General features: G+C 55.7%; 5 protein-coding genes across 5 annotated transcripts; 3 read left to right on the top strand and 2 right to left on the bottom strand.

The window, feature by feature from the left end:
* Nucleotides 1–127: 127 nt before the first annotated feature.
* On the top strand, nt 128–2,214 carry L226DRAFT_368022 (uncharacterized protein). Its single transcript, XM_067674275.1, has 4 exons — nt 128–198; nt 256–1,493; nt 1,548–1,941; nt 2,000–2,214. Exons 2-3 carry the CDS (start codon nt 258–260, stop codon nt 1,929–1,931), a joined length of 1,620 nt encoding a protein of 539 aa, XP_067528675.1. The 5' UTR covers nt 128–198; nt 256–257; the 3' UTR covers nt 1,932–1,941; nt 2,000–2,214.
* Nucleotides 2,215–2,283: 69 nt separating this feature from the next.
* Nucleotides 2,284–3,441, bottom strand: L226DRAFT_368019 (uncharacterized protein). The gene is made up of 2 exons (XM_067674274.1): nt 3,277–3,441; nt 2,284–3,224 (listed from the first exon to the last, which is right to left on the bottom strand). The coding sequence occupies exon 2, from the start codon at nt 3,206–3,208 to the stop codon at nt 2,552–2,554; it is 657 nt and encodes a 218-aa protein (XP_067528674.1). The 5' UTR covers nt 3,209–3,224; nt 3,277–3,441; the 3' UTR covers nt 2,284–2,551.
* Nucleotides 3,442–4,045: 604 nt separating this feature from the next.
* On the bottom strand, nt 4,046–4,831 carry L226DRAFT_368038 (uncharacterized protein). The gene is made up of 2 exons (XM_067674276.1): nt 4,290–4,831; nt 4,046–4,235 (listed from the first exon to the last, which is right to left on the bottom strand). Exons 1-2 carry the CDS (start codon nt 4,599–4,601, stop codon nt 4,143–4,145), a joined length of 405 nt encoding a protein of 134 aa, XP_067528673.1. The 5' UTR covers nt 4,602–4,831; the 3' UTR covers nt 4,046–4,142.
* Nucleotides 4,832–5,292: 461 nt separating this feature from the next.
* Nucleotides 5,293–6,567, top strand: L226DRAFT_576671 (uncharacterized protein; the record flags this gene model as incomplete). The annotated part of the gene is made up of 1 exon (XM_067685408.1): nt 5,293–6,567. One exon carries the CDS (start codon nt 5,293–5,295, stop codon nt 6,565–6,567), a length of 1,275 nt encoding a protein of 424 aa, XP_067528672.1.
* A 2,120-nt stretch (nt 6,568–8,687) lies between these two features.
* On the top strand, nt 8,688–11,107 carry L226DRAFT_576670 (uncharacterized protein; the record flags this gene model as incomplete). The annotated part of the gene is made up of 2 exons (XM_067685407.1): nt 8,688–9,386; nt 10,829–11,107. 2 exons carry the CDS (start codon nt 8,688–8,690, stop codon nt 11,105–11,107), a joined length of 978 nt encoding a protein of 325 aa, XP_067528671.1.
* Between the last annotated feature and the right edge of the window lie 1,273 nt (nt 11,108–12,380).

Below are 12,380 nucleotides of genomic sequence, written 5' to 3'. Positions count from 1 at the left end.
CATGTTAGAGGACTTTTGAATAGGCACTATCCACGGCATGGCCGGGCCGTCTGCGCGCGGGCGTGTCTGGTGTGATCGTATACCAATCGTGATGAACCTCTCGTTCGGACTCGTTCTAAGGCGCACTTCACACAATTCCACTCTCAGTGCACTATCATTTGTCGTACCGTTCCCCATCGCACAACGACTAGCTCATACGTATGTCTCAGATTGTATGTGGGCTGCATAGTGTCCTGACTTCAGTCGTTACCTCAGCGATGGCCGACGTCTCGGGTCCCCGCAGCATCAACCATGATATTCTGGTGCAAGTCATGGACATTCTGGCCGACGAGGGTAGTAAGAAGGCTTGGCGCACGGTTGCGGCCATAGCGCGAACATGCAAGTACCTGCGGGCCGAGGGAGTCCGACGCTTGCTGTCTCCGAGTCGCACCGTGAATGTCAACTTCTTTTTCATGAACCAGCCCCACCTTGTCGCTCCCTTCTGCCGCTTCGTCCTGGGCGATCCTATCACCCGTCTCCCCTACCTGCGTCGTCTATCCGTTGATATGTACCATCTGGAGGAAGACTCGGCTCGGCTCTTTGCCAGCGTCCTTTCTCAGTCGTCTCATCTTCAGCACCTCGAGATCAGTTCCCTCATGAATGTGACTAAACCAGTCCTCCGCATCCTATGTTCTGCACTCTCGGCACTAACCTCCTTGCAACACCTCAGATTGGGGTTCTGTGAAGGCGATGACCCGAGTTACTACCAAATACTGTATCATGCGCTCCACGCTATGCGATCACCTCTGACTTCGGTGAATATGTGCATCCCTTTCCTCAATTTTCCGAGCCCGGGCCCAAGTATCCTATATATGCGCGACCAAGATCCCATCTTCATGCTGTCCAAGCTGACCGGTTCACTACGGAGAATATTCGTTGATGGGAAGTATACAGCAGGGGGTGGGATCCGTATCTATCCCCTCGTGGAGGAACTTCAGATGGCGCTCTACTCTGAGGGAATGCCACACCTCGCAACTTACCTCCTCTGCTTTCCTAATCTGAGGCGCCTCCGATGCGGTTTTCAACGCACTACGTGGATTCGTTATCGACACACCGCTGATACACTCATAGAGGAGTGCCGTATGTGTGGCACTATCCAGGACTGGCATGACCTCAACAAGCGGGAGACCACGAGGAAGACCCTTGCATGGACGATCCTGGAGTCGTTCAGGGGCACTATCATCGACGCATACGTCCTTGCGCTCCCGTGTCGGGTGGAGCGTCTGCACCTGCTGAGCACAGGAGGGAAGCGTTCAGCAGAGTATACCATGTTATCGTCAATCCTCTCCGATACCCAACCTTCGTCTTTGCGCCTTTGCCTGAAAATCTATGAAGGCAGAGGTTACATCCCCATCGTACCCCCACAATTGTCTGACTCCTGGGCTCAGGCCTTGAGAGTGCTTGAGATCCGGATCAATATCGTGAAACACATCTTCGATCTGGAGGAATGTATTGTAAGTCGTCCTGTGCCATGCCCTGAATTACAACTTAAACATTACTCTTACCAGAATCATGTCACGGAGATGCTGCGCCCGATGTCAGTGGTGTCCTTTCGACTCGAGCTCCGATGTGCCAACATGTCGATGCAAACCCACGAAAACCAACAAGACGAGAGCGAAACATACACACGTCTTAGATGCCTGGCTCCCTCGCGTATGAGAAGGACATTCTGCTACACCCGGGACATGCTCTTGCAGAAAGACCTCCATCAGTGCGTCCGAGACATCGTGCGCGCGACCCCGACACTTCGACGGGTGATGCTGATGTGGGCGCGCTGTTACGAATATGTGCCACAACAAGTGGTTGGGATCGATTTCGACAACTTGCCGCATTCCATCGACAGGCCCGGAGACGAATCAGACGGGTGGGATAAAGTGGGCGTGGATTGGTAGTCGCAGTCCTGTCAGTCAACTATCTTCACGTCTCCCGGATCGCGAGCTGATACTGTTAACCCTCCCAGATGATTTGGCCCGCCGTGTCGCGATGAAATCTCTCGGTTGTACCCTGCCTATGGAACTCCTTCAGCCTCTCAAACGAGAGCAAGACGTGTACCTCACAAACACAGAGAAAATGAGCGAACTCAAGAACTCACCGCTCAGGCGCGCTCCTCCCGCACACGCGTCGCCATCCCGTCACGCTTTTCGTCTCGAGGTCGATCTACTCATTCCATGGCTGGGCTTCCAACTCGACATACGGAGGCGGCTGCGAGGATATCGTCGGTCGAGACTCCACCCTTTGAGAGCAGCAGCACGAACCAGCCCATCGCGTCGACAGGTCACAGCCATGACCTGACCGACAGAGGCAAGTCTTCATGCTAGTCACCCGCTCCCGTTCCCTACTTCCGATCGTCTGCGGCTTCATAGCATGCAAGAATCCACCAGCGGCCGCTGACCTATCCCTCCGCGCTCGCCAGCCCGTCCACATTTGCGACCTCTTCCCGAGCTCCGGACGTATGCATCCGCCGTCAAACGCTCTTGCGCGTATCCGCCCGCACAAAAGCGCGATGGATGGATCACGCAGAGCAGCAGCAGCGACGGCTAGACACATGCAGTGTCTGCATTCGACGGCGAAGTAGCCTTCCGCTCCGTGTCCCCCTTGCTATAGCAGCTGCGAGGCCAGACGGCGTGGCGACTTGCTGATCGCTGGTTAGAGAGAGCTGCGAGGAGCATAGACTAGGCGGGAGAAGGACGAGGAAGTCGCCACGTTCCTCCGCGCTTGGTACCGTTGTAGGTCTGACGCGCAGGAAGGCGCCGCCTAGGACAAGATTCCGCCGCCTCTTGAAGACCGTTCTCGTGGTCGCCACGTCATTTTCTGATGGCAGCATGGAGGTCTTGCAACGCGATGGAGGGTTAGGCAAGCCAAGGAGGCATCGAGGTAGAGACAGGGAGTCGGAGGTGATGCATGGAGCGACGGGTGAGGATAGCCTTATCGGCTTGGGCAAGACGAGGAATTCCAAACCAAAGAAGGAGCCGAGTAGGTTGAATTGCAAGCCGTACAACAACGACATGGCGTAGACTGGTTCATTCTGCGAGTTGATGACTGCGTGTATTCCTATAGACGGACCTTTGATGGACGATAGCATAGCTGGAATCGTGCGATATGCAACACACGGATTTTCATTGATACTAGATGGGAGGAAGAGACGGTCCAATGCAAGGACGGCCGACATGAGCCATCCCGGTTCTCTGCAGGATAGTGGTCAGAAACGCACTGACGCGCGACATACAGCCGACATACCCATGCCAACGCGAGCGCAGAGGAAAGCGTTGGAGTAGAATATTCAATTACGGGGCTGGATGTCACCTTGACTGTGGCGCATCTGCTATGGAAAGACGGTCAGAGGCTGCCGAGATCGTCTAGACAGCGTTCCGCTCCACAAAAGGCGGCGCTCCTCCAGGACGACAAAACGTTGTACTCGGCGACGTTGCTCCGCCCAATGATGCCACGATTGAAGCCTCGCAGCAACAGGCTCTCGAGGGCAACGCAATTGTAGCACTCCAGCCGTATAAAGACAGGGCGACTCACTTTATAGGGAACAGGTGCGACCAACATGAGAGTATTTTTTTCGCAACGCTGCGCGAACCATGGACCAACGCACCCCATCCTTCCTCAACTCTGCACAGAGTCCTTTCCCCCCGAATGCGCCATCTGACACCCCGCCACACGAGGTTACTGCACCGGTCAACGTGGCGTCCGGCCCCTCCGACCTTCATGACCTCCAACAACACTTCTCATCCCTCTTCCTCCCTCTCGACTTCCCCGCCGACTGCTCCGATTACGAGAACGAAGATGAGGGGTATACCGCAAGGGATCTTGATCCGATCTGGACCAGGGCAGGAGCGATCACGGATGACGAATTGGTGAAAGGAAGGGACGAGGCGAGTGCGCACGAGAAGATACGCACGCTGATGTCAAGGTCCAAAGATCCAGGCATGCTCGTAGAGGCATCGCGGCCAAAGATCGTGGTGGTAGAGGGTACTCCGCAGTGGGCTGTGGTAGAGGAGGTGGACGCGGACTTCGCACCAGAGGCGGGCGACGTCGGAAGGATGGCAGAGTCTCCTTATGAGGCTGAGGAACTTGAAACCGACGACCCGAGGGCAGGTCTATTGCGCCATGTCGAGAATGGCGGGTCTCGCAATATCCACACGGACAGAAGCGGAGCAGTCATACAGGATGCTTGGGACTCCGCATGTGGGCTGGGATGCAGAGTGAGTACCTGCGACGAGATACCACGCATAGACGTCACTCACATGCGGAACGTTTAGGAATGTACTTCTGCCAGAGAGAGTGGATGACCTTCGTGGCAACACGACTGAGGCGCGCCGTCCTGGATGTCGTTTGCAGCTGGGGCAGCAAACGGCGATACACGTGCGCGTGAATGCCCTTGGAGCCGTAATGTAATTCGTACAGAGTAGCTCGCCATGTAAACACATGTAGAGCACCATGCAGTTGGGCTGCGCGTAGACGATGCGCATCAAGTTCAACGAAATAGGGCCTGACACGATGTCCTGACCAGCACTCACCAGCATAGATCCGTTCGCTGTGCGCATCCGCTCCAACATATATCATCTCTCTTCACTACGCCCATATATTCGCTGTGCTCCTCATTGTGTTTTTCAAAATGCCATGTAAAGCGTCGATGTTCGCTGGAGCGAAGGGGGCATCCGTATTATGCCGGTGTCTTTACGCCAACAAGAAGGGAGATGGGGGAAGACGAGACTGCAGCATATGTTTCTAGATGAACAGTGAGCTGGTAGAAGTGATAACACGATATGTAGATGACGGGCGAGGATGAAGTGCAATACAGTTCGTTAGCGCTGGCTTACCGCAAATGGGTCTCCCGGATCTAGATTACGAATATACCGAACTCCCCGACCTCTTGCTTCTCTTCAAGCTGAGGCTCTGAAGGCATGCTAGATCGAAGCTACAGACCAAAGCGTGAAGACAATACGTTGTGGATTGTAACGGTACTACGCTAGCCCTAAGCCAGTATGACACTGTTACCTACTGCGACTCTCGTACGGAGTCGCCAGAGACGCAAGTTATTGTTCGTTCTAACAGCCACCCATACGTCCATGGTAGAATGGATACAAATAACACATCCGGTATACGTATAGCAACGGATAAACATAAGCAGTGTGCCACCTGCGAGTAAACAATAATCCGCCTGAAGTGGCCATCCCCGTCCCCGCTTCAGATATAACAGCACACCTATGGCAGCGCGCAGTCCATCCAAATTTCCTACTACCCATCATGCCCTCCTTCCGCGCCCCCAACGCTCCAGCACTGCGCAACACCAAACCCCGCGCGAGCGCACGTAACGCGTTCGAGCTCCCGCGCCCCGCGATGTTCGCCACAGTCCAGCGGCACGAGTCCGCTTCGAGCCACGAGACTAACATGACGCGCCGAGGACGAACGACGACCCGCCAAAATGATGGCGCGCCACGCCAGCGCTCTCCGAGCCTCTCTCATGGACCGGCCGCACCGCTACCTTCGTCGATAGATGCTTCCGTGGATGAGCGAGATGCTCCAGTCTCCGACTGTAACGAGGAAGACGTATTCGAGGATGCCCTCTCGTCACCGGTGGAGACCCTGTCGTCCGGCGTCGGAGATTGCATGGAGAACTGGTCAAACATACCCCTCCCTCCGTCTCCGGTAGACGGAGACAGGTCCCCATGCCAAGAGCCTCTTTCTGTGGTCAGTAGCGTCTCGCAGACGGTGCTGAACGAACACCATGAACAAGACTCACTGGCGCGATATACAAAGGTCCACCAGAGACCGCTGCCTACCCCTCCGCTGCCTCTCCCCCCGCGCTCGCCAGCCCGTCCACGTCTACGACCCCTTCCCGATCCTCGACAGTGTGCCTCATCTTCCCCTAATACCACGAGTCCTCCTTCGTCTCTTGATCAACTGACTCGACGAACGGAAGTCCACAGTGAGGAGCTCAAGGACGCGGCAGCCTCTCCCACTCTGACCTGCGAGCCCGCCGCACCTACGTCACCGCTTCCTCGTAGCGATGGAACCATCACACGGCGTGGCGACCTGCGTATCGCCACCGCGACGCACGAAGGCAGTAGGGAGAGGAGCACGAGGATGTCGGCGAAGGAGGGGCACGACAACCGACTTCTGCTACCGCCGCCGACGCCGTTCCCGCGGACGCCGCCGCCAGATCGTGATGGCAGGATGGACGTCTTGCAGCGCGATGGAGGGACAGGGAAACCGAGGAGGCATCCTGTGGGGAGGGCGTCGCACCCGAAGAGACTAGCTGGAGGGGATACGCGTCACACAGGGACCACGGATGCGCCCAAACCAAGGGGACAAGAACCGTACATAGTGCACGAAGCAACGCCTGTCGGTATGCTGAACTGCTTTGGTGGGACGAGGAAGTTGAAGTCGAAGAGAGCGGCCAACATCCTGGAACAGAACTCGGGGGACGATGGAATGGCGCGCAGGCGCGCGAGGAGGACACGTTCGTTCCGCGAGTTGGTGACTCCATGTATTTCCAAGGCCCCGCATTCATTCGAGTAGACGATAGCATAGCACGATCTGAGCGAGTTACAGTGTGCGGCTAAGATCAGCAATACCGAGTTTTAAGACGACATACGAAGTGAAGTGCACGAGTTGCAGACTCTACCATATTTGGCCTCGTGCGATGTCCAGCACCTGTCTAGGTTCCGTCATAACGTTTAGTGAGGACGGAAGCGGGATCGTTGTGGAAAGAGCCTCAAGCTGAGATCTGACGTGCAAGCAGAGCGACTAAGTGTACGCGCGCTGTGGAAGTTGCGCGACATCAGCGACCCGCCATGAGGACGAACACAACGGGAAAGACTGACCACTCCGGCTGTCGCAATACCGATCAGTACGATATTCGCAATGACGGAGCACCTCAATTCTTCCCTCCGGTGCTGTCGGACAACTCGGAATGTGAGGGGTGGAGCGGAAATGGGGTAGGAGACTCACAATAATGTTCTGCATTTTGCACTGAGCAGAGCGAAACCGTCTCCAGGGTACGCAACTGGGTCAACGCCCTAGGTCACTACAATACCTCACACTCAGGCAGACCCTCGTTATAGAACACAACCTACACAAAAGACGTGAACATGTAAGAACCAGTGGGATGGGGAACACGTACCTGTTAGAACGCACCTACGCCATGCCACCCGCCACACTTATCCATCCCTCTGCGACGTGCCGTGCACAGACGCGACCGAATCGCCCTGAGAGCGATTTCTCCTCCACAGACCTCCCTCATTCACCACCAGCCGGGCCAGTCTGTAGGCACGGTATGGACGTGCGTTTCCTATCCAGATGTGGCGGGTGCGTCCAGGCCGAGCATGCGACAAGGAAGGCCTGGGAAGCCACGATCGACCCCTGCGCCATACTGGAGGAGGGCCTAGAACGAGACATGCTTCGTTTCTTCCGGACTCTGCTGCTCAGTCACATCTTGTGGGAGTGGGAGCCGAACGGTTGCATGCCGGAAGAGGTCTTGGTAGGGACTCGGAGGGCGCGGGAGAGGCGTGTTCGGACAGAGAGGCTTGTTCGGACAGAGGCAGTTCCCGCAGGAGAGGTCGGGAAACAGGGAGAATGGATTGTTCGTTCTCGGGAGGTAAAAGAGACATTCATGACTCTAAAACAAAGGAGGGCAGTGACTCACGAGCATTCGCAGACAGCCAGCTCGCGACAGGCAAAGTTGTGCGGCGGACACAGAGAGACCACCGATTAAATCACGTATAGTTCTCATTGCATGTGAAAGGAAGAGAATACATGGATGTATCTGTATGTGTCACGGAGCACACTGGGCGAAACCGATCGCATGAGTGATGTTAGCTAGGACGTAGGGCACTGAAACTCACCTATTGCCAGTCAGGCAAAGCCGCATCCCTCTCCTCGCGTAGTCTCAATTCTCCGCCATACTGACTGCGTGCAGTCGATCTCTTCCAATCCTAAGTGTGGCACGCACTAGATAGTCATTAAATTGCTGCCTCAGAGACCTCGGGTACTCCTGCAGAAACAGATATCGTTGAGGTGGACATCATAGCCACAGCCCAAGTAGGTGTAGTCATTGAAGAAGTCCTGGAAGATGATGAGCAGAGCATCGTGAAATTCGAGGGAGATGGTACAAAGCAGCAGCCTGCGCGATGCTGTCGAGCATACGAGCGCGCAAAGCGGCGGTTGCCGATAGATCGAGATACAGTCTCTACCAGCCTCCTGCCGCGCCGCATGACCTCATGAGCACTATTCTTGGGCGATAGACCTGAATACACGTTCAAGCGAGTACTTTCAAATAACAATAACTGAATGATAATCTCCTTCGAGAGGCTTGAGCGAAATGCTGGGCTGCAAAACGCGGCATCAAGCAATTCGCCGCCCATCAGTACTGCCGCATTCACGCTCTCCATTACGATCTTCCGCTTATTGTTCCGCATGTTGCGGAACACTTTCTCAGACAGGCACTGTGGCAGAGGTTGTCAACATACGCCTATACTGCAGCGGACTCTTTCCAGACCCCGCAACCAGCACGATATGCACATCCCATACTTCGATCCTCGATGCTCTCTCTGCGACCGTCTCGCACATAAAAGCATCTGCAAGCAACACAGCCCATTATTCCTACCAACGCCGTTACAGGAGCCTCCGCAACCATTGTGATGGTTCGAACAATATCCCTCCCTCCTCCTGCCGTCCTATACACCCCGAAACCGCCCTACGCATTATCCTCGCACACACAGCTTGACCCTAGTGTACGACCGGACAGCTGGGAGTGTCAAACGCCTCCGCGACACGTTGTAACCTCCTCATCCGGGCGAGAGTGTCCACTTCCGCCACTACCCAAATCGCTCGGCCTTCGGAACTTCCATGACCTCTATCCCGAACCCGACAGCCCGTGCACACCTCATGATTCTCTCGAGTCGCTCTTACGAGACTGCTCGCTGGAAGAGCTCGAGGAACCTGAGCATCCCTCAGCCCCTCAGGACGACTGTGGCGGATGCCTCAAGCTACGCCTCTCCGGATCCGAGTTTATGCGTCCCTTCACCCCTTCCTTCTTGTTCTCGACGATGTTCGCAGAGGACAGCCCGGAAGGATACGTCTTCCGTGATTCGCCTCTCGAGAACATCGAAGACAGCGTGGACGAGACCTCGCTCATCGCCAACGACGAGAGGTCTGATGGCGAGTCGGACATCATCTCGTCCAACTGCACCCTTCTGGGCGACGGGTGGAAGCGGAGATGGGAAGAAGAGGGCGGGTGGGGAGTGGAGACTGTCGAGGTTGACCAGTACTGGAGACCTACGAAGGAAGCTGTACCTTCGGAGGAGTATACCGGCCGCGCCACAGCGCGAGCATCCCCTGTGGGACATCAGTCCTGCCTAGCGAGTCTACCGGGCATGTCGACGGAGACGTGCATACGGACGCATGCTTCACAGAAGAGTTATTCACAGTCCTGTTTGGGCAAGTTGTTATGTTTCTGCCGCTGAGAAGCGGTGAGCGGGTCCAATGTGGACGTGTATGCTGTGGCGACGGTTGTGAAGCAGCGACAAACGATGCGCTTTCAATAATTATCCTTATCGACCGATGTACCTCATGAGGTTCCGCGTGCTGTGGGTAACAACGATGGTGGACGTACCTCCACGCCGTACACCGACCCGGTTGGAACAACATGTTATGGCTCGGAGACATGCCAACACGATAGGGTGACAAAGGGCGGGCCATCTTGAGTATGTTGACGAGCGACACTGGCAACATCCCAGCAGCAAGTAGCGGGTTTGGAAAGACTCAGAGTTCGTGGCGGACGAGTTGATCGATCGTGGGCTTTCGTCGCTAGGTACCTACTATTGTCTCCGCGCCGGGGAAAGCTCTTGCAATTGCCACGATATACGAAAGCACGTAGTCGCGTTGCGCTCCCTGCGACTTCAGAGGCAAATATCTGATTGTCCACAGCCATCAGCTACGGGTCAATTTCTGAGAGAGCCAACGCAAAGAATAGTCGTACTGGTTGCCCTGAGGAACTCACCGAATATTGTTCAAGGGGGAACGTGGACGAGTAGATGCAAGTTTCTAGTTGAAGTGAGAGTCTGTATAAGAGCGAAACTTGAAGTACCTCCTGGACCATTCTCATACATCCTGATCACTCATGCCTTCTACTCAGACTCGACCCTCGGAGCTTGTTCGAGGATCTGCTAGACACCATAACCGGAGGACTGGTGCCCCCAGTGGCACGAACTCAAAGCCCTCCGCTAGTCTCAATCCACGTCTCCATACGCAGCCACGGCATCACCCCGATAAGCCATGGACACCTGAGAGGTCCAATCTACCTCCAGGAAAACTTGACACAGCTGTGCGACCGCTTCCTGAGACGCCGCACCGCACAGTGCGACCACTTCCTGAAACGCCGCGCCGCACAGTGCGACCACTTCCTGAGACGCCGCACCACACAGCTGTACGACCGCTTCCGCACCACACAGCTGGTCCGATAATGTCTCAGACTCCACCCCACGACGCTGGTAGTCAGCTTCTCACTGGGCTCCCCGCGCGAGCAACCCATTCTCCGCAGTCCCACCGCAGCCCTGCACGTCCCCTTCAGCGCCAGAATAGCAAGCCCGCGAATTCGGGCTATCAAACGGGCCCACATCACCCATATGCCGCTCTCAGACTTGAAACGGATGGGCTGTCAGCTCGCGGGGACCTCCCTCCCTCGAGTCTGCAGACAGCGTCGCGGTCTCCGCACATTTCTCCCCAATTTCAGGCAGGGGACATGAGGAACCTTCCCGGCCCCCCCGCTGACAGATCTCAGAGCAAGGAGCTGTCGGCCGAAGATCGGGACGAGATCAAGAGGGTCAGGTCCGAGCTGAGTGGTATGTTTCCGACATTGCTGGATATGGATGACGAAGACGAGGAGGACTCGGAGGCAGACCAGGACAATGAGAAGTTGATTGCTGGGCAGATACCCGAGCTGAGGCGCGTCGTGGTCGTGCCGCCATCAACAGAACCCGTGCCGCGGGCACAGATGGCATTCATGGTGTCGCCCCCAACGAAAGCCTCCTCGTCCGGTTGTGGTTGTGTCATTTTCTGATTCCTGTGTATACACCTGGAGCGGCTAGATCGCTCTAATGGTACCTTGTACATATGAGATTATCAGCGTCGGCGTATACTCAAACTTAAATGACTATGCGCACCCGTTTGATATCGCTTAGACTTCGTCGCAAATCAAGGTAATGGACATCAACAGAAGTCTGTGGGTCTCATGTGAACTGTTGTCTTTGGAAGACGTGCAGCCGCGTCAACCTGGGACATATGTACTCCACCCTGAGGAATCGCAAATTCAGCCATCATCGTGAACTTCGTATGCCCACCGATCGACACATCCGGCTTGAAGTTTCATAGCCAAAGGGGCGACAGAGTTCCCGTCGTTGTGAATGTACTGGAATTTGGCTCCGGGGAACGGCGAGCGCGTGGCACGACGGGCAAAGCCTGGATCCGGTCGATGGGAAATGGTGAGGAAAACCGGCGGACATGAAGAATTTCCGACAAAACGGGGGGCAGTGTTGCCGTGACGGAAACGTGACATATCCTGGTGATTTCCGATCGCGCAGGCCAGTGGTCGGAAATTATACATTGACCTTTGAGCGTATATTCACGGGGAATGTCTCGGGTAGATAACATGTCTTCTGTTTGTTCGACCAGCGGAAATCGTCGTAGTTTCCTCCTATTTCCCCACCTCTATCCGACAACCTTACTTTGGACCGACGATTCAACTATCCGAACAAAGGTATGTACTGAATGCTTCTGTTTGGCGGAAATGTTGCTGAAAGGTCAAGTGCCGGCTGAGTGCCCTTGACCATGTCATATGGGAGGAAATGCTCTGTTTCTGTATGCCGGATATTTGACATGCCAGCTGCGGCCGTTGTAACGCCCCTTGTCAAGCTCTCAATGCACGATTTACAGCTCCCCACCACCAGCATGGTCCTGATACCGGTGATCCCAAGGAGCACAAGGCGGGGATCCACCCCGCCCTCGCAGGATGTCCGGAGAGCCTCATCGCGTTCAGTGGAGGGATCAACCTCGCCCCGTCAACTTGAAAGCTTTCAGCGCGAGAGCGCTGGCTCACGCCCGCCGGGAGCTCGCTGTGCTCTCTCTTTCGGGTCCCTAATCAAACAAAGGTGAGTCGATTGCACTCTGCGAGCCCATGAACTCCCAAAGGCACCATAGGGCTCAATGGGGCTTCTGGGTCCGCCGCCTCCGGTGCGCGACAGAGCGCCACGGCGGTGAGCCGAGATCTCCTTTGCGCTCCTTGGGGCTCAAAGGAGCTCACGGCCTCGCCTAAGAGCTCCTGCGGCGTAAACATC

Source organism: Lentinus tigrinus (assembly GCF_003813185.1).
Source record: "Lentinus tigrinus ALCF2SS1-7 unplaced genomic scaffold L226scaffold_73, whole genome shotgun sequence".
Classification (NCBI taxonomy): domain Eukaryota; kingdom Fungi; phylum Basidiomycota; class Agaricomycetes; order Polyporales; family Polyporaceae; genus Lentinus; species Lentinus tigrinus.
The sequence above is the reverse complement of the archived record's forward strand: the minus strand, read 5'-3'. Positions and strand labels throughout refer to the sequence as shown.

What these genes read in the sequence shown, in the direction of transcription:
- L226DRAFT_368022 (XM_067674275.1), top strand. Translation starts at nt 258, where the DNA reads ATGGCCGACGTCTCGGGTCCCCGCAGCATCAACCATGATATTCTGGTG. An exon ending in TCGATCTGGAGGAATGTATT is followed by an intron (nt 1,494 to 1,547) that starts GTAAGTCGTCCT and finishes TACTCTTACCAG; the next exon opens with AATCATGTCACGGAGATGCT.
- L226DRAFT_368019 (XM_067674274.1), bottom strand. Translation starts at nt 3,208, where the DNA reads ATGTCGGCCGTCCTTGCATTGGACCGTCTCTTCCTCCCATCTAGTATC.
- L226DRAFT_368038 (XM_067674276.1), bottom strand. Translation starts at nt 4,601, where the DNA reads ATGTTGGAGCGGATGCGCACAGCGAACGGATCTATGCTGGTGAGTGCT. An exon ending in CATTCCTAAACGTTCCGCAT is followed by an intron (nt 4,236 to 4,289) that starts GTGAGTGACGTC and finishes TCTGCATCCCAG; the next exon opens with CCCACATGCGGAGTCCCAAG.